We start from the raw sequence: 24,133 nt of genomic DNA, 5'->3' as shown, positions 1-24,133 counted from the left end.
CTCGTGCTGGACCAAATGTGAGCTGTTTTAGGGAAGGGGATGTTATTGTGGTAAATAAAGAGGATTAATAGTTTTTCTTTGGAGTCTCTGTGTAGGCACTAATGAGCGGAAATGACAGCACAAATCTACTTGGACGAATGACTATTAATCCAGCACATCTGGCAACTAGAGGAGAACGTTCAAGGGCACAATATACACTGTTCACTATTCATTGCCCAGAGAGGAAGCAATGGCTTGTTTACTCACACAGAGATGTGAAAAGTCACAGCCTGCTCTACTGCTGTGGGGAGCATTAGAATTAATCCCATTATCACAGAAAGGCAACTCAGTGCATCAGCGTAAGGAAGAGTATAAATGCTGAAAATCTGAAAGAAAATGATCACAAATTCTTTCACCTCTGTGCTGGACTTCAGATCCATGAGCGTGTGGTAGAAAATTAGAATTTTTTTCTTTGAGTTCTAATCTAGGGCCTGGTAAAATGGAGCGTGACAAGATTGGTTTTGCCTCCAGAAACTTGGTGCGTACGCAGGGTGTATTGCACGAGTTACTAGCTAGCACTTTGTGAATCGATAGTCTGCACTTCAACTTTGGGTTCAGTACCCCAGATTAAACAGACTGCAACAATGTTATGGTAGCTTGAAACCTGAGATTACATCTTGACATTCTTGGCATCCCCATACATTATGTGTTCATTCTGTACATTGGTGATCTTTGCTATCATGTAACAATGTCTGGCAAGTGGCGGAAAGTAAAGGTACCCTGAGAATGAATTGCATTTGTGGCCCATGAGCATATTTCAGGACCTTTTTTAGTTTTGATTTACGTATATGGTGAATATTATTTGAATTCAGCACTGAAGACCAGACAGAGGAGTACAATATGATCTAGCTTTTCTGTGTCTTGTGATATTCACTGATGTGACTTTAATGGCAAAATTTGCTGAACAAACTATTGCAATAGGGAATGTGTAACTGTTTTCACACTGAATGTATTGTTAATTGCATTAAGATACTCATGTGCAAAGCCATACTTCACTCTTATGGCTTGAACATACACTGCAAATGTTATGGTAAACTGCAATATGTATTCTTTCCAAGTTAGTCCAATTTTATTACAGCCATATTGTTACTTTGTGGTGCACTGATGTTTTATGTTAATCTTTATACTGCATATTAATCAGACTGAATATGTAACTATTCCTCCCCATTCTTAATTTAGGCATTTACAGAATGGATGTTTTATAAACATTTAATCCATGCCTGAGGAAGGCCTATGCTAGTGGTGCATCATTACTCTGTTCTTGTTTAATGTTAGAATCTTCCTGTTCAGAAGTCCCCTGGGATCAAGAACAACTTGTTTCCAATACAGGTCTATCTATTGAGAAGTGGTTGATGAGTTACTTGTGGGTTCTGTAGACTGTGCCACATTTGGTAAATATGGAGCTTGATGGGACAGGTAAATTGCATGCCTCTTCTGTTATGTGTGGTTCATCTCTGGAGGGAGAGACATGTAGTATTCAATGCTTCTTCACTAATTTAAATGGTATTGGGCCAGAGATTCTCATAGGTTGATGAGGATTTTACTATTTTTCATTGAGAGTTTGATGGCTTGCTTGAAGCATTTCTGGGGATCATTGTTGATTGGTAGTACTGGCCTTCAGTCATACTGTAGAAAATTCTTTCACTGTATTGGTAGGCAATGCCAATTTTAATATGTTCTTACTTTATTGCTGTACTGTGTTGTACATTTGTTCTATGTTGTAGTGAATTCCTACACTATAACAGCAAAGTGCAATGTAAATTCAATGAGCAGCATCACATCATCAGCCTTCCGCACTTAACATTGAATTCAACAATCTCAAATAATAAGCCATTCCTCTCCAATATCTCTAACTTCCTGCTTTCAGCTTTTTTTCCTTCTCCTTTCCTGGTAATTTCAGATGTCACTCATCTCTTCCTTTTCGCATTTGCCCAAGTCGTATATTTTGTTATTCATTACCCTTTCCACCTTCTTTCAACCGTCACCATCAGCATCTGCATTATTCAGTCTCTCCTGGTCTCCACCTGACCACGGACCCTTCCATTGTTTCTTCTTCCCCTCACGTTTTACACATTCATAGAATGGTTACAGCAGCAAATGAGCCCATTTGGTCCATCATTTTGCACTACTCTATGTAAGAGCAATTCAGTGAGTCCCATTCCCCTGCCCTTTTCCCATACCCCTGTAAATTCTTTCCTTTCAGATACTTATCCAGCTCCCTGCTGAATGCTATGACTAAATTTGCCTCCACTACTACCTGTGCATTTCAAACCTTAACCACTCACTGTGTAAAAAAAAGTTATTTCTCATTTTAGTTTTGGTTCTCTTGCCAGTCATCTTCATTCTATGTCCACTTGTGCTTGACTCTGCCACCAATGAGAACAGTTTCTCTCTGTTCTGAGTAAGTTGAAGATAGGATGCTGCTCCTTGAATTTGCATTGATCTTTGTCTTGATCTTTTGTGATTTTTAAATACCTCGATCAGATCACCTTACAATGTCCTCTGTTCCAAGAACAACTTCAGGTTCTCCAGTCTGTCCACATAACTAAAGTCCCACCTACCTGTAACCATTTTAGTAAATCTGTTCTGCACAGTCTATAAAACTTTTGCATCTTCCCAAAGTGTAGCATCCAGAAAGCTGACTAGAACTTTGAAAATCTGGTGCAGCCACAATTGTTGACTAGTTGTCACCAAACCAATATTTATTATAGAGGTTCATCATAACTCCTTTGCTCTTGTAGTCTGTGCCACTATTTATAAGTCCAAGATCTCATACGCTTATTAACCACTTTTCAGCCTATCCTGCAACATTCAATGAATAATGCATATATACCTCCAGATCTCTCTGCTGTTAGCATTCTGGTTTATATTGCCTCTTCTCACTCTTCCTATTGAGAAGTAATACTTTGCGATTTAAAGCACTGTTTTTCATCTCTAATATTTTCCATTTTTGATGAAAGGTCACTGGCCTGAGGAGTTAACTGTTTCTCTCTCCACAGATGCAGACTGACTATTTCCAGCATTTTCTGTTTTCAATTTTCCAGATTCTGAATTATTTTGCTTTTACTGCAGTATATATTACAGATAACCACTACACTTCTAAGGTAATCCTGCGTTATCGGCACATTGTTATATTTGTCATATGATCTTAGTGTTTTTGTATCGTTTGCATTACCGTTCTTTTTGTTGGTGTACTTTTGTCCCATGTTACTAATCTGTTCAGTTAATGCAATATTAAACTATTGCCCCAGAATTTCCTGAATATGACTTGCACCCCTATTGTAATGAGTTAAAACTTATTTGCCACAGGCTTTCATAAACAGATTCACACACAATTTCCCTGGGTGGAGTTATCTGCATGTATATTGATGAAAGCATTGGTTTAAAACTTGCCAGCAACGGAGCCAGCAGAAGAGTCAAAGCAGCCTTTTAGACAGGGCAGCAGGGATGAGAAGATAAGACAAGAACACTGGTCCTTTTATTTCTCTCTTAACTTGCTTTGCTGCATGTCTTACCAATATTTTGTTGCATAATTTTGAATATTGAAATGCCATCTGTGCCCAGATGGAATGACCAAGCCAACGATGACAAAGGCACAATTCCACTAATTCACGCCACAAGACCCGCTAGGGGACATTGAAGCCAAGATATGTGTGTGGTTGCCACTAAATCTCTCAGGTTGACCTGTTGTGCCAACTGCAGAGAGGTGACATTAACAATTAAAGCAAACTCCCTTGCTCTTTGAACAGTGCTTATTGAAGTTCCATGTCCTAGGCAGAGCAGGCGGAGTTACATCCTTTGCAAGTCTCCCATTTATTCGTTTCTTCTTAAGCTTCCACAACTAACCATTCAAAATGCTTTCTAGTTATAAAATCAGAGAATGCTAACAGCACAGCAGTCCACTCGGCCCTTCAAGTCCACGCTGGCTTTCTGAAAGCATATTCTGGAACATTGATATTTTGGCCTGAATCTTGGGGATAGTTAAAGCAACAGAAGAAAAAACATGGGTGCCTAGAAATTACATTGGGCCATTTAGATGTGCTAAAATATGTAACCCTAGTGCCAATTCTGAACCCCTCTTAAGAAATTGCTAAACTGGATGAAAAGCTGTTTGAAAGCACACCATCCTGTTTTTTTCGTTTTGCTTTGAAGGAAGCTAAAATCCAAAGCTGTGCATTTCCCCATGGGAACTATGTGTAGTAGCCACCCTGGTCATTGGGAAGACTTGTTCAACACAGACCAGCTGCATAAAAGGCAGTTATAGAGGAGAGGAAAAACCTGAAGCAAGGGAACACAGCAATCCAGTGCCTGTGCATACTTGGCGTGAATGTCTGCCCTGATGGGTTCCCATGAGGTAAGTGGTCTCATACCACCGTGAGGTACTGGATGATCCGTGAGGCGGAGATGGCTATGTCACGCACTAAGATGCATAAAGAGGCTTCAATTATTCTTGGACCGAACAATGGTAAGATTGCAGATATCTTGAGTAGTGCAAACTGAAGCTAGAAGATGTTGTGTATGTCAGTGACAGAATAGAAATCCTTTATGTTACATTGGCGATCATCATGAGATTTGTTCCTGTTTTTATTGTGAGTTTCATACAACATTTGTGGTCTTAGCATAGAATTTCCAATTTCAGTTGGTGTGGACTAGAAGGCATGGTGCCATTGATGCTTGATGGTAGACTAATATGGCTGCTGAGTGATATGCTCCTGCAGGTTGAATCCACTTCCGATAGTTGAGAAATCAGGTGTCAGGACCTATCAAGATGCCTGCAAAGCACCGGGAAAATCATCTACTGACATTAGGCAATGCTGGGCAGAGACTTAAAAATTCCCCTGTGATTTTTCTAAGAGAGATTTAAGTTGCCTGGCCCAAGCTTGGGTGGCATAGCCACTGGGACCTTGGGGAAGGGTGTTTGTGAACTGAGGAGTGTCCCTACAGAGGAGTGTTTGGGGGAAACAGGCTCCCTCGGGGAAAGAATGAGCACTTGGCTTTTGGAAAGTGCAGGGAGTCCAGGGTGGTGTGTTGGTGTTGGGGAGGTGTCAAGAGCAGAAGAATCAAAAGGAGAAGGATAAGGGGCTGAGGAGGTGGTGACTGAAAAGTGTGGGAGCTGGGAAGGAAAAGGACCAAAGGAGGGAGGCAGAAAGGGGAAGGGGACAGAGATAGGGTGACTGGATGAGGGGGAACCAAGGAGGGAGAGTATCAAGTTGTGGGTGGTAAGAGGGACGAAAGAAGTATATGTGGTTTGATTGTGTGGTGGGGGGCGTGGAGGGAGTGTGAGCCCTTGTGGTAACTATTGTACAATAGCCACTCACATTAAAAGAACTCTTGGGTCAGCAACTGCACTCCTCGATATCAAGTTTGGGACCTGAAATGTCAGGGCTCTCATGGAAAGCCCCAGCAACAACAGAACAAAACATTGATCTGCTCTTATAGCTGGGAACTCAGAAGTCTGACATTGACACTGGCACACTGAATAAATGCAAACTGGCCTGCAACGCCCCCTCATTCTAACATGGAACCAACACACCATGTCATCAGCACGTACTGTACACCCCAACCCTGGAAACTACGAATGAGGACAAGGAAGGATTCTACTCCAAACATGAATAAACTCTGCCCTAATTGCCAAAGGGAGGCAAACATCCTCCTGATGATTCCATTGCCAGGGTTGGAATCAGCAATGCCTCTGGAAAGGCATGATTGACAATTAGTGTGGAGGGCAAACTAATTCTAGCAGAGTCCTCCTCCTGACAAATTGCTTGGAATATGGTCTAGTTAAAAATAACATCTGCTCTCCAGAGAGACACCCCAATCCAGGCACAGGCACCGGTTAGATTATGTCATTATCTGAGTGAGAGACAGTAGGATGTCTGCATCACTCATGCCGTAACAGTGCTAAAGTCTGTGGAACTGACTACCGCCTAATCTGCTCTGTTACCTCCACCAACCTGGCCCCGAAACAATGGTGACACAGAAACACTGCCAGAAGGAAATCAATGTTGAATGTCTCAAGGTCTTACAAAGATTGTTTTCTTCACACAGCACCTCACTGACAACCTGACAACTCCCAACCAACAGGAGTCACAGAGTGCCCACAGCATCTAGACTGCTCTGAATCCAATATAATTAGCACCAGTGAAGAGACTTCTGGCTTTGCTATCAGAAAACACCAGGACTAGTTGGATGAGAATGACCAGGAGATCCAGAAGCTAATTAACTGGAAACGTAAGGTGTTCTTGGAATGGAAACTCCACCATGCTTCAGTGGAAAAGCAACAGCTGGTCCAAAAGTAAACCTGTGACCGAAGGAACAGATGGTGGGTGGAAAGAGTGCAGGAAGTGCACCAGCCCACTAATAACCATGAAATGTGAGGATTCTTTGGTGCTGTCAGGACCATCCATGGCCCAAAAAGCAGAGGGCCCATACATCTAGGAGCCATGGATGGAGGAGAGATAGAGAGGTAATCAGCACTCTCTGATTTACAGTTCCTCAACTGTGATTCTATCGCTGCCACAAGTGTCCCTGACCCCACTCCACAGCAAAAGATCCATGCATCCTTACCTTCACTCTTGAAAATGCTATACATTAACCACTAAACAGTAAGGCCTTGGGAGTAGAGAGTATCCCTGATGAAGTTCTAGGGAATTGAGGAACAAATTCACAACCCACATCTGGGAAGAAGAGGAGGTTTCAGAGTCTCTGTGTTTGTGATGTCTTCAAGAAAAGAGGTAAATCCAGTTGTAATTACTGAGAATCTCCATGATCTCTGTCACAAGGAAAGCCATTGCAAGGGTCCTCCTCCTGTGGCCAAAGATTTGCTTCCTGAATCATAGTGTGGATTCCATCCATCTAGGGGCACACTGGATCTGATCTTCACTGTGTGACAACACCAAGAGAAGTGCATGGAGCTGAATCAGCAATTACACATGGACATTGTTGAACTCACAAAAGCATTTGATTCAGCCAATCAAGATGGATTATGGAGTTCCCTGCTCAAACTTGGCTGTCATCAGAAATTCATCCGCATCCTATGTCTACTATATGATGATCAAGATATGATCTTAACTAGGGGTCCACAAAAACTCCAGTCTTAGTACAGACTGGTGTCAACCAAGACCACATCATCACCTCAATATTTCCCTCGGGCTTTCTCACTACAGTACTGCACCTCACTTCAAACAAGCTTCATGCTGAATGGAACTAATCTACAAGAGTATTGAAAAACTGTTTAGCCTACATCACCACCACTCCAAACCAACATCACTGTGGTTTCAGTCATTCAGCTGCAGTATACAGATGATGCTTGCATAGGTGCAGATTCGGAGGCTGAATCTAGATTATTAATGGCTTGGTTACCGAGGTACAATCCATAGTGGGCCTTACACTAAACATCCATAACACAAAGGATCCCTCTCAAGCGTCCCTGCTGCATTACACCACCTCCCTCCCACCCCTGATAATGAAGGTCCACAATGAGACACAAGAAAATGAGGACCACTTCCCCTATTTGAAAGCCACTTATCAGTGTAAGCAGGTGTCATTACCTTTGCCATTACCTTCATTGAACCATCACAGCCTTTGGTAGCCTGAAGAAAAATGTGGCTGAAGATCAAAACCTCAAACCCAGCAAAAATCTCATAGTTTGCCAAGCAGCAGTAATCTCTGTCTTTCTCTTTGCTTAAGATAAAGGAGAAGCAATAGTTCTCTCGATTGGGAGGTCCAGTTTTGGTCAATAGGGGGATAATAGCTGCAATGCCAAATTTGTATCTAATGTTCCATTAATGTCAGATGTGCTGACATGAATTCCAGCACAATTGCTTGGTGCAATTTTGCTGCGGTGATAATTTTATCAGGAGATGGTCACTACCGAGTATGGATAAAATAGGCTTTTGCATACTTAGCATCTAAAAAGTGCATGTTAGTGTATGTGTGTGTGTGTGTGTGTGTGTGTGTGTGTGTGTGTGTGTGTGTGTTTGTTTGTTTGTTTGTCTGGTCCTGAGTGATATGTAGCCCATTAACAAATCTATACACTTGTGTTGGTGGTTGGTATCTCTCTGCTATGCCAGTGATCTGCAACAGTGTTACGAAAGATAAATTAGCAAGATATAAGAGTTGGAAAGCTTCCAGCTGACAAACCTGAAAATTTTATTATTGGCACCAAGAAAAAATACAAACAAAAGGGATTATCAACAGAGCCACTAACTAGGAAGGATCATTCGCGGAGATAATGGCTGAGCTGGAGCCACCCACAAAGAAGTAAGTTTAATTACATTTTGATATGTGGAAATATAGTTCATAGCACAATCTAGGTAATGAAAAGGCACTGATAATACGTTGCTGCTGCATTCAGCAATTACCACCGTAACTAATAAATTATGTCATTCACCACAATTGGTCATTGGCTGTACTGCTTCTGGTTCTCTCTCATGAAATATTTTATTCAAAAATGCAAGTCTACATCAGATCAACATCCAGAAAGATGACTAGTGCGGTGTATGTACCCAATTCAGCCATTGTGGGAAAATGTTTAAACTAAATACAGAAAAATTATTTCGTTTGGTAAGAAACAACTACATAAATTTGAAAATTGAGTCAGGCCATTTAAGAGTGGATTCAGGATGCTCAGCTTCACAATCTGGATGTTTACCGCAGTGGCTACTGGGTGAGTTAAAATTTTCATAACTGAGATCAATAGATTTTTGTAGTAATGGTATCAAGGGATGTCGAACAACATTTTCAATAGAATCATACTTCTTTATGATTCTATCAATAGGAAGGACATTAATGTAATTGATAAAAAGATTAGAGGGGAAATGAGGGAGAAAATTTTCATATAGAGGGTGGCAGGGATCTGGAACTCTGCTGGAAAGGGTGATAGAGTCAGAAAAACTCACACATTTAAACAATGCTTGGATATTTAGTGGCCTGCAGGGATTAGGTTGGGTAATGCCTTTTTCACTGGCAAGAAGGCAATGGCCTAAATGGCTTCCTGTTCATAAATTTGCCATGATTCTGCAAAAGGCAAGAAGGTAAGTTAATGCAGTCGCAGCCATGATCAAATACAATGGTAGAAGAGGCTACAAGAACTTAATGGCCTATTCCTATTTCTACATTCATACATATAGAACGAGGCAAAGAATAAAGGCAAATGTAATGGCAGCATTAAAGCCCATAATATTTATGGAGCCAAGTAGGTGTTGGTAAGGCCATAGGTTGCCAAACAACCCTGCAAAGCTGGCATGTGGAAATCATGATGAACTTAACAACAGGTTCACACTATAATCCACGTGATCCATTCTGTGCATTGCTAATGACCAAATTGATAGTCTGACCAGCAGACTGAAGGGAACATCAGTAAAAGGAGTAAGGAAACCTTGGGAATGGGATCAAGGGATAGTCGGCGATTGTAAGTGAGAAGGGAGAAAATATACGATTAAGGCTGAAGGCAATTTGTAAAGGCAGAAAAAAATTAGACTTTGGTAGAGAAAAGGCCAAAAACTTCCTTGTGAGGGTTGCAGATGGAAACCCAACAATCCTGCTTATCTTGGCCCACAAGGAGTATAGTGAAAGGTGCATGTTGAGTGGCCAGCTTCTTTTTCATTGCTGGGGTTGGGAGCTGAGGTGTTCCCAGCCCCTGGGGAATATATGCAGCACCTGTGGATTTTAATCAAGCTTCCAACTGCTCTGTATAAGCCCAATTTAAAGGTATCACACTATAATAGTGCACCGCATTGCCAAGAGAATCAGATGGCTTGATATCACACCCTGTCCTTCACCAATCATTGTAGGGACAATATATGGAGATTGATGAAATAGAGGTATTTGTCCATTCCTTTACAAGCACCTTCCAATGCCTTTTACAGCACTTAGCAAATGATTTCATTTTACTTTCTCTATAATACTCTGAAGGCTTTAATTACATGTGTTTCTCTTAGGAGCCAAATTTTCTGGGCAAACCAGTTTTGACCCATCGCTACAGTTTCAATAACCACAAACAAGTATGACTATTTCTCAGCTCATTATTTTAGATATAACCAATTTATGATAATATTTTAAATTCACTGTAATAGCCATTGCATATAATAAATTTTGTTCAATCATAATGATACATCATACAGATTCTGGCCTGGTGCCTGAGGAGACAACACATATATTGGTTTGAATGGCGGATAGAAACAGTTATGTGCTAAAGTGAGAAGGTCTTGCATTGCAACACTCATTTTCATGTTTTTCCAGAACATGAGAAAAGTTAATTTGAGCTTCTGAGGGAATGGAAAGTTTCTTTGTGATGCATCATTTGAAATTCTCTTCAAGAACTCCTTTGAATCTCTCATCAAATAAATGTATGTGTGCATCCAAACATCTGAAGAGGATGCTCTTGATTTAATGGGATGCACCCTTACCAGTCAAGCGCATTGAATTTAGCCAATGGAGACTGACCTTGATCATAGCTATCAGAGTCTTTCTTACTTTGCTAAGATGGAATTCATACACACAGCTGATAATTAGATGTGCATTTCCATTAATCTTTTAAATCACCATTTCATTCCTGTTTTTCCCTTGATAGATTTGTCTCTGGGATTTACCCATTATAGAATGTTTAAAACTGAAGATTGCTTAATTATTCTGTGCTATGCAGTCCAAAATACTGCTTCTCTGGATTATAAATTTTGGTTGCGAGCAAATTATCCGTCACAAGCTGCTGATGCCTCCAACAGCAGAACTGATGCTGTCACATTCCATAAAGGGGGGAGTGTAAAGTATGCAGAAGATGGATGCTTAACCCTCTATGCATGCACACTCCTATTTTCTTCTTTCTTTTGAAATATTTCCAAGCCTACAATAGACAAGAATTCATGTTTGAACCGAGTCCTGTGAAGACTTTAGGATTCTGTACAAAACCAAATTCTTTTCCATTTGTATTGATGGCAATTATGAAGTCAATCAAAGTAAGTGAGATAGATTGACCCCTTCTTGTGTAATGCATTGTATTTAGTGTCATTATCAATGAAATTTATGAGGCAAAGTGGTTAAAAACTATGGAAATAAGCCTGCAGCTCTTCAGACCAATTATAAACTATCTGGTCTCATAGGCTCCATGTTTTTCTGGACATGATCTCTTAGAGCAAGAGGATGATGAACCAGTGCCAATGGATTACTTTTGACTTTGCGTGGCAGTGCAAAATGGGTAGTATTACATCAGCTGAGAATTACTCACCGCTCCCAAGTTTAACTTCTGTTAAAGTCATTGAAAATGAACATCAAGGGGAATGTATAAGGGGTGGGCAACATGGTTGATTTAATACAGTGGCATAAAGTCAAAATTATTTCTAGTTTTTTTCAGATGAATAGCAGGAAATTCAGTGCAGCTGCATGTTTCTATGGTATCCATGGATGCCAACAGATTGCTGAAGGATCTGAGGGAGAAATAATTGCCAATACCTGCAGGCCTTTCTGAAATTGCCTTTCTGACTAGGTTATGAAAACAAATATGGCAATGTTGCTAACTTCAAAATTTATGCTTAATGGAAAATGTTTAAAGAAGATTTCCAGTTTTACAGTACAATACAGAATTACAGAGATAGGGACTACCAACTGATGAACAGTAGTTCAAGTCCCATTCCAGAAATAAAATAGAAACTCAATCTCAGCATTAGGGTGATGCTGTAGTACCAGGAATGACATCTTTTGGATGACATTAAATCCTCATTTTCACTCCAAAGTCAGCATAAAAAGGTCCATTTGTGCTATTTTGAAAAATAACAGGCAGGATTATCCCCAGAATGCTGGGAAATAATCATTCCTCAATGCACAACACTATAACTAATTATCAGGCAATTGCCACATTTTTGTTTGTGACATCTTGCTGTGCGCATATAGGCAACAGATTGCTGAAGGAACTGAGGGGGAAATAATTGCCAATAGCTGGAGGCCTTTCTGAAACTGCCTTTGCAAGTAAAAGTTATGAAAACTAATACAGCGATGAAGCTAATTTCAAAACTTACGCTGAATAGAAAATTTTTACAGAACATTTGATGCCATTCTACCTGCACAGGTACTTAGCCTATCACAGAGAAAGGATCTAGCACCTCAGCAGCTTTAATTTTTTTTGTTATGAAAATGGAGGAGGTGGGCTGAAGAGAAGGGAAAATGAGGGGTGCACTTAGCATGATTGCAATGCAGTGTGCAAAACACAAAGTCTGTGTCTCTTAATTGCACATTTCACTAAATCAGGCAAAAAAATCATTGGTCCATAGTGTCAGCTGCAACTCAGTTGATAGCAGTTTTGCACCTGATGCAGAAGGCTGTGGATTCAGATCCCACTCCAGATATGAGTCAGAAAATTCTAGGCTGATACTGCACCTTAGCACTTAAGGGGGCTCTGCAGTACCAGGCATGCTGTCCTTTGGATGAAGTTAAATTAAGGTCTCATCTTTCCTCCATAGTTAGCATTAAAGAACCCTTAGCACTCTTTTGAAGAAGAACAAAGTGGCTATATTTAGGTGACTTGGGCAATGTTTATCTCTCAATAAACATCACTAAATCAAATTATTTGGTCATTGCCACATTGCTGATTGGGGATCTTGAGTCCACTAACTGGCTGCCATGTTTCATGAATTGAAAAGGTGATTAATGTAAAGTACTTTGATTATCCTGAGGTCATGATATATATGCTTCTAAAGTTATGTTTCCCTTTTTCCAGATAATTTCTTAATAGTGTTGCATTTGGCCAATTGCACTTATGTATTTAGTAACTGGAATGCTTCATTTAAAATAAGAAAAGTATTCTTCATAATCTCAATGTTCCAAAGTGCTCTAGAATCATTGAATTATGTTTTGAAGCTTAAACACTGTTATAATGTAGGAAACACAGCAGTCATTTTATGCATCAGCCTAGATTTTGTACCAAGACTTGGAAGTGAGACTTGAATTCATGCCTTTCTGATTCAAAGACTTGGATGCTACCACTGAACTATATTGACACCTCTGAAATTGAACAGGTCTGCTTTCCACTGTACAGCCTGTCACTTGTGAATTTTCATCCCTTCTCTGGTGACTAGAACCTCTTCCCAGGTGTGTTCACTTGTCTTGATGGTGCTTGGACTTTCATATTTCTGGTCAGATACAATGGCCGTTTTACATTTACAGCATCTCCCCCACTGCAGAGGACCCTCTATTTTTGCCCATTGCATTGTAATGAAGGGGAAATAGAATTGACCACGTTAGAAAGTTTTAGAGAACAGTTTAGTGGAAGATGCTATACTCTTAAGCACAGAGATAACTATTCAACAAGATCTTTGTATAATCTTTGTTGATGCCTCAACACAAGGAAATCCCTGAGTTACCACTGGAGAGATGACAACTACTGACAGAAGACTTGCAGATCACTTGAACAAGGCAAATTCAACACTAATCTCTTCCAACAGCCTAGGGTGATCTTTGTCACATCTGTCAGCCAGGAGCTCACCATTGTACAAAAAGAGTCACTGACACTCGATTCAGATTAACCTCATTGGTTAGCACCTCTCTCCATAAAAACAATGAATTAAGGAATGAATAATTAAAATCCAGACACTGGCAGGATTCCCATTGATACTAGGAGCAATTGAAGTTGTGCTGGAAGTCACATGTAAAAACCTCTTCAATTTAATTTTCAGGAAGTGGTTTTATTAATCAATATGCAGCTGCATCCTCAACACTGTGAGTTAATGTCCACTAGCCAGGATACTTTCATGATGCTTTCATTATGCAGCAGATTAATCAAAGCACTCTTGATAATTCAGAACCATGTATCAGGATGATTAATCAGCCATCAGGATTATTGCCTGCAGTTATGGTTTTTAATTCCATTACACTATCCACAGACAGAAAAGGAGAACAAATATGACATGTAGGCCCTGGGAACCACAAGAATGGTTGTAAAGAATAGTATTGGCATTCTTCGGTCTTTTAGAAGCCCGAATGAAAATGTTGAAGCCTTGCAGTACAACCCAGTGAGAGTCTGCAAAATCATTGTTGCTTTCTTCATTCAATGTAATGACATGCAGATAGGGTTAGTAAAATCATGAGAAGGATGAATATGATGATGAAGAAGGCCCTCCATCAAGGAGTGTGCCTGGAAAATAAGAGAAAATTGGGCATGGGAATCATTTGTCTAGCTTAGAGAAAAGAGGCAGTAATTTACAGCTAAATACTTCCAGTAAATATACAGTGAGCATCCATTTAAATCTTTTCTCCTCCTGCTTTTCCCTCTATAAGGCTCCTATGGCTTCCAAACCTAGCCTTCAAACTCTAACATGGCAACAATTAATTCCATCATATTATAAATATCCACAAAAATAAACTCTGATATTGAACAAATTTTAGTGTCAAGGATAAGATTCAGCAAAAGTTCCAACAACTGTAAATGAGGCTGCCAGCTGGTAAATTTTAATTGACTATTTCTATTAGACACTCCCTGAATGATGCAAGTTTGAGAAGTGTGTTACCAAATACTTTTCTGAAGCCTTTAAAAAAAACCAAGGTGACTCTCAAATCAATGAAACACCTGTACCTGTGGGAACTCTTTCCCTTTGACATACTTTCACTTTGTCAAGGGATGAAGGCAAGAATGTCACGGCCAATTATTGCAATGAAGCGTAAGACGCATTTCTTAAACAGAGATCCAGCTTCCCAATACAGGTGTCAATTGGCACTGAGTATTGAAACCAGTGCTGAGCTGCAATAAAATTTTTTACCCACAATACTCAGCACATAAATTAAATTCCAGATGGACAATATGTATATCAGCAATATTTTGTGTTACTATTCCTTTTAAATGTTCAAGACAGTTAGGAACAGAATATAATCATTAAATTCTCTTTCACTGCCCACTCCTGAGACCTGGTACAATGAAATCAAAAATCTAATTGGCTCTCCCCCATAAGTCTGTTGAGAATCCACCAGACTGATCGTAAACACTAGTGAGGCCCTGATAAACCTAGTCTCATCCTTATGCCTGCAATTTTAATTTGACCCAAGAGGAGGAGAGTCACCAATAAAAATAACAGAAAATTCTTGTAATACTCAGCAGATTAGGCTGCATCTGTGAGAAAAAAACAGAGTTAACATTTCAGGTCAAAGACCTTTCATCAGAACTGAGGAGAGAAAAGAAGCTCATTAAGCTGCAGGGAGGGTGACCTCTGATGGGGTAAAACAGGGGTGACCATTGGGATAATCTGTAAAGAAGGCTACCTGGCCAGTGAATGAATGGGAGCAGTTGGAGAGTGAGAATATAGATGAAATAACACAGAGAAAAGAATGTCGGAGTCACAAAATGCTGGGCATGTCCTCAACTTCCAGAGAAAAAGGAAAAAAAATAAGCTGAATCAATATCACAGATGGATGACTGATTCAGACAGAGAAACCAAGTTATCCGAACTTGCAGAATTCAATATTGAGTCCAGAAGGCTGCAACATGTATCCTTTTGTTTATTTGTTTTTTTATATAGACGTTGCCATACAAGGAGCATTAGGGAGGGCACAGTCCACTGATGCTGGTGCATGCTACATTCCCTGCTGAGACAGAAACATCCAAATGTACCCAGTAGCCAGTAGTTATTATGCATTATTTGAATAGTTAACAGTGCTAGCAATGGGAAAGTGCATCTGGAAAAGTTTTTGGCCACACCCCCTGGATATTTAAATTCTATATTCCTCACCAAAGGAAATTAATAAATCTAACCTTAGTCATAGTGGCAATTCTCTTAAAAGTTAATTGGTACTTCAAATCTGTGCAGGTGAAGAGTGATTTCTTTCTCACAGTAGATGCTAGAAGTGTATGTAAACGGTAATTCAGTCTGGATCATGACCTGGCCTAAGGCAAGTCTGAAACAACTTGAGACCCCATGAAGGAGGTTATCTCAGTCTACTTTCCATCAAAGTCAGATGAAGCCTTTGTTTCAGATTTGTATTACACGAATTTTGCGTTAATGTAACATGGAAACTGATTTGCACTGACTTGTACTGTAGTTAAAGGTTTTCACACAGAGCATTGTATTATTGTGTGGGTGTAGAAGTCTCTTGTTCCCTTTACTCAGAAAATACAATGACCTAAGATGCAGTTTGTAAAGCAAATGCTGCAGTGCCTGAAATGTTTGTGTCCCATGCTTGTGACTGGTCTCTCTTCATTGCTCTCTGTTCATTACAGGTTTCCTAAGCACTGGAGATCAAGCTGCAAAAGGCAATTATGGACTTCTGGATCAGATTCAGGCCCTGCGCTGGATCAGTGAAAACATAGCCTTCTTTGGAGGGGATCCTTTACGGATTACAGTTTTTGGATCTGGAATTGGAGGATCATGTGTCAGTCTTCTCACTCTGTCTCATCATTCAGAAGGTAAGTTATTTCCACAGCTGATTACTTCCAGATATAAAATAGAATTTCAAGAGGAAAAACTTAGCATTAGGGACCAAGCTGAAGAGGAATGGTGTTGGGGTTGGTGACAACCAAAGAAGTTTTTTAAGAAAAAATGAGAGGGTGGGAAAAGGTAAAGATGCTAACGGAGCAGGAGAGGAAACAAAGGTATAACCAGAGCACTGGTTTGAAGATGGCAAGTTGTGGGAAGTCTGGCTAGCCATAAAGCTTTCAGTAAGGGCCAAGATGTCACCATCCACAAAGGATGTTCACTCAGTCATACACAGAAGGGTTATGAATGGCAGGAGGTTTGCTCAGTCAGCCATTGGTATTGGTTTTATTATTGTCACATGTACCAGGATACAATGAAAAGCTTTTGTTTGTGTGCCATTGAGTCAGATCATGCCATACATAGGTACATCTAGGTAGTAAAGAGAAAAACATAATATAGAATAGTGTTGAAACTACAAGGAAATTACAGTGCAGATAAACAAATAAGGTGCAAAGGCCACAACGAGGTAGATTGGGAGATCAAAGAGTTCATCTTTAATGTATGAGAGGTCCGTTCAAGAGACTGATAACAGTGGGATAGAAACTGTCCTTCAGTCTGGTGGTAAATGCTTTCAAGCTTTTGTATCTTCTGCCCAACAGGAGAGGGGAGAAGAAAGAATGACTGGGGTGGGAAGGGTCCTTGAATATGTTGGCTGCTTTCCCGAGGCCGTGGGAGAGGTAGACAGAGTCAGTGGAGAAAGCCTAGTTTATATGATGGACTGGGCTGCATTCACAACTCTTCTGCAATTTCTGGTGGTCTTGGGCAGAGCAGTTGCCTACCAAGCTGTGATGCATCCAGATAGACGGCTTTCTATGGTGCATTTGTAAAAATTGGTGAGGATCAACAGCAACATGCCAAATTTCTGTAGTCTCTGAGGAAGCAGAGACATTGGTGTACTTTCTTAGTTGTAGCGTCCACGTGGCTGGACCAGGACAAATTGTTGGTGATGTTTATGCCTTGGAACTTGAAGCTCTCAACCATCTCCACCTCAGCAACACTGATACAGACAACGGTGTGTACTCCATCCTGCTTCTTGAAATCAATGATCAGCTTTTGCTGACATTGAGGGAAAGGTTGTTGTCTTGACACCATGCCACAAAGCTCTCTATTTCCTTCCTGTACTTCATCAGGGGGTAAAGAGTAAATCCACAGAATTGGTGCAGATGAGTGAGATTATCAGAGGAAAAGCTGTAAAGATGCAAGGAATGTACATAATCAGGAGCAAGTTCAACAAAAAATGATTATTTCTGAGGAACAAACAGAACAGACCAGGGTTGACTAGAGGAAACAAGTTGAATATAGCAAAGGACTTTCAGCTGTATAAAGTGTGCATACAGAGCAAGAACAGATAAGAGCTAAAGTGGAAATTCCAGTGGAGGAGAGCAAACAGATCTCACAAAAATAGGCTAGGTGGAGGAATGGAGATATTCTAGTGGAGGATACCGTCTCACTAGAAAGCAAAGATGAACATAGATTTCACAGAAAACCAAGAAGCCAACAGAAAAATGTAGTCAACCAAGGTAAATTTTTGTCCAGGACCCAGTGCAGTGCAGTCCTAAACTCCTATAGGTAACAGCAGAAGAAGGTGGATTGGCACTGCTGGGTAGATCAGATTAAATTAAATTTAAAGATATTAAGATATAGTGTGATTGAGTGGCAGAGCAGAGTCACAACAACTGAAAGGGGAGCAGTGCAAATCTGCAGCACAGGAGTCCAGGAAATCAAATTAGATTTCCTTCCCCAAAGAATATTAGTGAACCAGATAGGTTTTTGAGACAATCCACTAGTTTTTGTGGTCATCATTACTAAGATCAGTTGTTGTTTCCAAATTTCAGATTATTAGCTGAATTTAAATTCCATTGCTGCAATGGTGGGATTGAAGACTCACTTTTAGTCCAGGTTTCTGGATTGCTTGTCCAATAGTTTACCCATTGTACCAACAACACACCATATGATATTTTGAAACGCAAAACCAAATTTGATTCAATGCCGTATTTGTGTCTGCCTGCAGTACCAATACTCCCAAAGCTCAGTTGGAAAAATATTTCCAAAGCGCTTTTCGATAGACCTGAGGATTTTTTTTAATTCAAGTAATCCTGCTGTCAGGGAAGCTAAATATTAATTGGGGCCTTGGCTTCATTCTACTCAGAGCATGCAGTGAAAAAAATGAGAAATTTTGGATCACTAGCTGTTTCAGAAGATGCAAGTTGAATTTCTCCTCCTCTGTTAAGGTCAAGTAGGATTTTTGGAGATAGAAATTTTCAAGACTATAACAGGTTTACTATGCTTGGATGCCCAGTATCCATGTAGTAGGTTCTATATGTAAATCCCTGAGAATTAGTTTCCCTCAAGGTCAGGACTGCAAAGTCTGAAATGAGAGGAGAACAAGCAGGCTTTGGGATTGCTCTTAGCTGCAATGATCACAGAGAAAGAGACTGAGACTAGATGTCGAGGTTTGGCTATGGCTGTCATTGGAAATCAAGGGAAAAAATTGTACTAGTTTTGCAGCGTGCTTTCTCTTGTTACAGTTGACTGTAAAATTTGCTCTGAACCAGCACAATCAGGCCACACCTTAAAATTTACCAAGTTTTAATTTTGCTTCAATGAATATATTGATATATTCCTTGATATATTCAATAACTCTGTGCAGTTTGATTAATGCAGCTAGAGATTGTCTCAGAACAGAAAAGTGTATATTTAATTAAAACATTATCCCAAGAGCTTTCAACTTTATTCTAAGCTACTGAAAATTACATTCAGAAGCTTCTAAAATGAGCCAATTTTAATACCATGGCCTAGAACTTCCTGAGCCAAACTCAAAAAAGTGTGCTGAGCAATAGAAAATTGGTTAACCTAAAGTAGAAAAAAAGTACATAGGTTTCTGGGTATCTTAGTGCCTTGTTGGGAAAGTCAGCTGCTGACATTTTGAGACAAATTTCATTTACCTTAGTACCATTATTCCAATGTAAAACCCCCTCAAATTATTCCAATTCAGCATGTAAAATTTATCTCCAGTGAGATTTGCAACTTCACTGGTCTGAAAAGTGCCTCACACATATGCCCAGAATGTTTTGCCAACTGAAATCAAGGACTCGGTCACTTTCAGGCTCCAAACCGCAGCTGGTTTCTGCATTTCACAGTTTACTGCTCATTGCTGTAGTATGGAGAGAAAACCACTTACACCTTCCCTCAAAGAGCAAAAGAAAGCAGACATGAGTATTTACTTGCACTGCAGGCTTTCCCCAAAGTGCAGGCTTTCAAGGGCTGCACTCATAATACACTGAAAATGACACTGTTAGCTTCAACATGGTTTGGCACAGAGAAACCCAACAAAGGCGTTTAGAAAACTTTGCACAAACAGCATCAGGGTGACCCATAACACTGCCTTGATACCAATGTAAAACAACAATTTCTAGCTCCATAAGTCCAAAACATCCAACTATTTTTGGCGCTTTCTTCAGGACTCGCAGACAGGCACTTTTAGTGATTAACTCCACGTGTGAGCAAGACAATAGGTCAGCTTTTCGGCCTTGGCCTCTTTTTTCTATCAAATCTTTTTGTTGTATCTCCCATCCTATGCTGCAAGATTTTTGCTTTCATGCATTTTCTCACGTGACTCAATTTTGTGGGCAGGTTCCTCGTGAGTACATTTTAAACTAACGCACAAAATTAGGAACTCCGATTTATCCTCAATGTAATTTGCACCTAAAATTCTGTAATGTTTTATTCTTGATTTTCGGCAAATAGAATTCATACCTCTGGGACAACCAAGTGGAATCTCTGTACTATGCATTACTCCAGTGCATTTTCAATAGTTAAAAAACATGATGATGCTGGAGGAATTCAGCAGGCCAGGCAGCATCCGTGGAGAAAAACAGGAGGTCAACGTTTTAGGTCGAGACCCTTCTTCAGGACTGAAGATAGGAAAATGGGAAGCCCAATTTATAGGAGGGAAAAGTAGAGCAGTTATAGGTGGACAAAAGAGGGGAGGTGGGGTGGGCACAGAGCGGTGATAGGTAGATGCAGGTAAGAGATAGGCAGGTGCGGGGGAGAAGGGGAGAGCATATCCACTGGGGGATGGATCAAAGGTAAGAAGATAGAGGGAAAAAAATGGTAGAAGAGGCTAGGAAAGGGGAGAAGAGAAGAAGCATTATGGGGTGGGGGGTGGATTACCTAAAGTGGGAGAGGACTGTCATATCAGTGATAGTGTGGGAGGGGGAATTGAAGTGACTGGAAATTGATATGACAGTCCTCGGCCTCCTCCACTGCCAGGAGAATTCCACGCACAAACTGGAGGAACAGCACCTCATTTTCCATCTTGGAACCTTGCAACCCAATGGCATGAACACTGAATTCTCCCACTTCAGGTAATTCCCACTACCCCTTCCCAATCCCCATCCCCCTTCCCCACAATCTCCCCCCCCCCCACCACCATGCTTTTCTTCTCCCCTTTCCTGGCCTTTTCTACCCTTTTTTTCCTCTCTCTTCTTACCTTTAACCCATCCCCCAGTGGATCTTCTTTCCCCTCCTCCCCCGCACCTGCCTATCACTTTCTCTTACCTGCATCCACCTATCGCCACCCTGTGCCCACCCTGCCTCCCCTCTTTTGTCCACCTATCACTGCTCTGCTTTTCCCTCTGATATATTGGGCTTCCCATTTTCCTATCTTCAGTCCTGAAGCAGGGTCCTGACCCGAAACGTTGACCGCCTGCTTTTCTCCACGGATGCTGCCTGGCCTGCTGAGTTCCTCCAGCATCATCGTGTTTTTCATCTAGATTCCAGCATCTGCAGTCATTTGTTTCTCTAGTATTTTCAGAAGTTTTCCCCTTGGAGTCAGTGTGTGATCTGTTAAATCCAATCTTGATTTCATTGTGCTTGTTACCCAAGTGGTGGGTGTGGCTGATGTGATTGACTTCTCAGGATCATTTTGAGCCTCCTGGTACTGGGATGTCACTAGGAGTGAATAATTCCATTAATATAGAAATTTCAAAACTGCAGAAGCATTTTCGAGACTTAGTGGCCTGCCACTACAGCCATACTGCCTACAGTCATAACAGCCTGGATATACTTGATCTCATATAACGTGCATTATTAACTGGATTGAATTTAGTCAGAAATTAGAATGGCAATAGCTCAGAATGCCAAGTGCTCCAGGTTATCTTTTGAATTAAAAATTGAACGCTTCACTGATTCTACACCATAATGAGCAGAAATGAGCCCAACATGTATCATACAGACTTCACTGTGGAGGGTTTACGTCAGTAGGAGGTGCAGGTGGATACCAGCAGGGCTATATCTGAATGTTTTGGTCAGATATTCTCCTTTAACCTATAATAGTTGCTGAGAAGGCTGGATTACACTGATTTTTAACTTAGAACATTTCTTGGATTGTAGCCATGTCAGTGTAGATACATCAGAATTTGTTTTTCCTTTTTCTATCAGATGAAAATCTTTGCTTTGTTGGGAAGTGGTCTGGGAAGATTGCTTCTTCATGCTGTCATTGAGTCTCACATTCTCCCAGCCACATTGTGGTACTGATATATGCCCAGCTGGCAGGAAGTTGTGGGGTGGGAGAATTAATTGTGTGCTAATGCATCACTTGATAAAGTCAGAAGACATCGACACATTTGCATAACACCCCCTGGTGAGAGACTGTCTCTTCAAGCATATTTAACTGCAGCTGCCAGAATTCAGAGCACTTAGTGAATTCACATCACATTGGTCAGTTGATCAAGATTTTACTCAAACTAATGGACCAAAATCTGCAGTGGGAATTATAGTAAGGCCATCAGCAGTCTCCACTATAATAGAGGAAATCTGACAGCAACTTCTGGAGTATGCACTTGTGCAGATAAATGAGGAAATCCTGTAGCTGTTCTCAGTGATTCTTTGCTACTTCATACGGTGTGCTGTTGCAATCTTCTTCTGTGGCAACTTTGACATTATGAACTATTCTAATTTAAAACATACTGAAAGAACTATTTCTTGTTGGAATAGGTGTGGCTGAGTTTTTGACTGTTAATTAAGTTGTAATTACTACTCAAAAACATCTCTTACTCTAAAAAATGGAATTTTACATTTTTAATCTTTATTAAACTTTAAACTTTATTTATACAGCCCAGTAACAGGCCCTTCCAGCCGAACAAGTCTGTGCCACCCAATTACACCCATGTTAACCTACAACCCGTATGTCTTTGGAATGTGGGAGGAAACCGGAATGCCCGGAAGAAACCCACACGGTCACAGGGAGAATGTACAAACTCCTTACAGACAGCGGCGGGAATTGAAACCGAATCGCTGGTGCTATAATAGTGTTACACTAACCTCTATTATTTCATAATTCCATGATGGTTTTTAAATAATAAAACTAAATATTTTATACTGTTTATTTAGAATTGTCAGCTTTTACATTTAGCTCAATTTATGTTTGAAGCTTAATCTTCAAACATAAATTGAGCAAAATGTAGAAGCTGACAATTCTACATTGTACAAGAAAACTTTGTTAACAATTAGAGCATTTTACTTTCTGCTTTACTGTCTGTGAGAACCCTTCAGTGCAATTAGCTTCTCAACATTTCCTATGATATCCCTTTTGCTAGCTGCCACACTATAGGAAGAATGTGACTAAGATAGAGAGGATGCAGAAAAGATTCATGGGAATGTTGCCTAGAATGGAGAGCTTAAGTTATAAGGAGAAACTTAATAGGCTGGGACTGTTTTCCCTGGAGTGAAGGAGGCTGAGGGGTGACCTTATAGATGTTTATAAAATTATGAGGGGCATAGGTAGGATAGATAATCAAAGTCTTTTCCCAGGGTAGGGTAGACTAAAACTACATGGCATAGGTTTAAGGAGAGAGGGGAAAGATTTAAGTGGATCTGAGGGGCAAGTTTTTCATACAGCATGGTGGGTATATGGAACAAGTTGCCAGAAGAGGTAGTAGATGCAGGTACAAGTACGTCATTTAAAAGACATTTGGACAGGTCTATGAATAGGAAATGTTTAGAGGGATGTGGACTAAACACAGGCAAATGGAATTATCTTAGATAGGCATTTTGGCCAGCATGAATGAGTTGTACCAAGGGGCCTGTTTCCATGCCACATAATTCTATGAATCTATGAATATATCTAAACATCAGAGAGAGGAAAAGGGTGAATATACTTGCAGAGTTTTGTGGACAGGATCATATGCTGAGAGCAGAAACAAAGTGAAACTAGGTTGGTGTGCTATTGAATTGGAGGTGAGGATGAAGGCCTACATCCATACAGTATGGGAAGAGAGAGTAAATACAAAACAGTATTCTGGTTACTGGAGTTGCTTCTCTGGTAAAGTCATTGAAGCTGGTAGAAGGAGAGATGGGAGGAATTCCATTCGGGGTAAGTCAATGTTTCAGTTCAGACTATGCATCTGATGCAGGTTCTCAACCCAAAACATCAACTTACAGTTTTTGCCTCTGCAGATGCTGCTCAACCTGCTGAGTTCTTCCAGTATTCTGTTTGTATTTGTTCCAGATCACAGCATTTGCAGTCTCTTTTGCCTTCATACTAGGATTAGAGCTAGTGTGACTGGTTGGGCCAAATGATCTATTTTTGCACAAAATTTCCTATATAATACCATGTAATCACTTCTAGTACTGTTTCCAGA

General features: G+C 40.4%; 1 protein-coding gene across 4 annotated transcripts in view; it reads left to right on the top strand.

Annotated features, from left to right (window-relative positions):
- The window catches only part of nlgn3a (neuroligin 3a), a 177,869-nt gene that overhangs the window by 117,742 nt on the left and 35,994 nt on the right, over nucleotides 1–24,133 (top strand). For all 4 annotated transcript variants that reach the window (XM_052020866.1, XM_052020865.1, XM_052020864.1 and 1 more), the window contains one exon: nucleotides 16,235–16,420. In XM_052020866.1, coding sequence (XP_051876826.1) covers nucleotides 16,235–16,420 — 186 coding nt within the window. The remainder of the gene's footprint in view (nucleotides 1–16,234; nucleotides 16,421–24,133) is intronic.

The sequence above is a fragment of the Pristis pectinata genome, chromosome 8 (genome assembly GCF_009764475.1).
Source record: "Pristis pectinata isolate sPriPec2 chromosome 8, sPriPec2.1.pri, whole genome shotgun sequence".
NCBI classification, from domain to species: domain Eukaryota; kingdom Metazoa; phylum Chordata; class Chondrichthyes; order Rhinopristiformes; family Pristidae; genus Pristis; species Pristis pectinata.
This window is presented reverse-complemented; position numbering and strand designations above follow the sequence as displayed.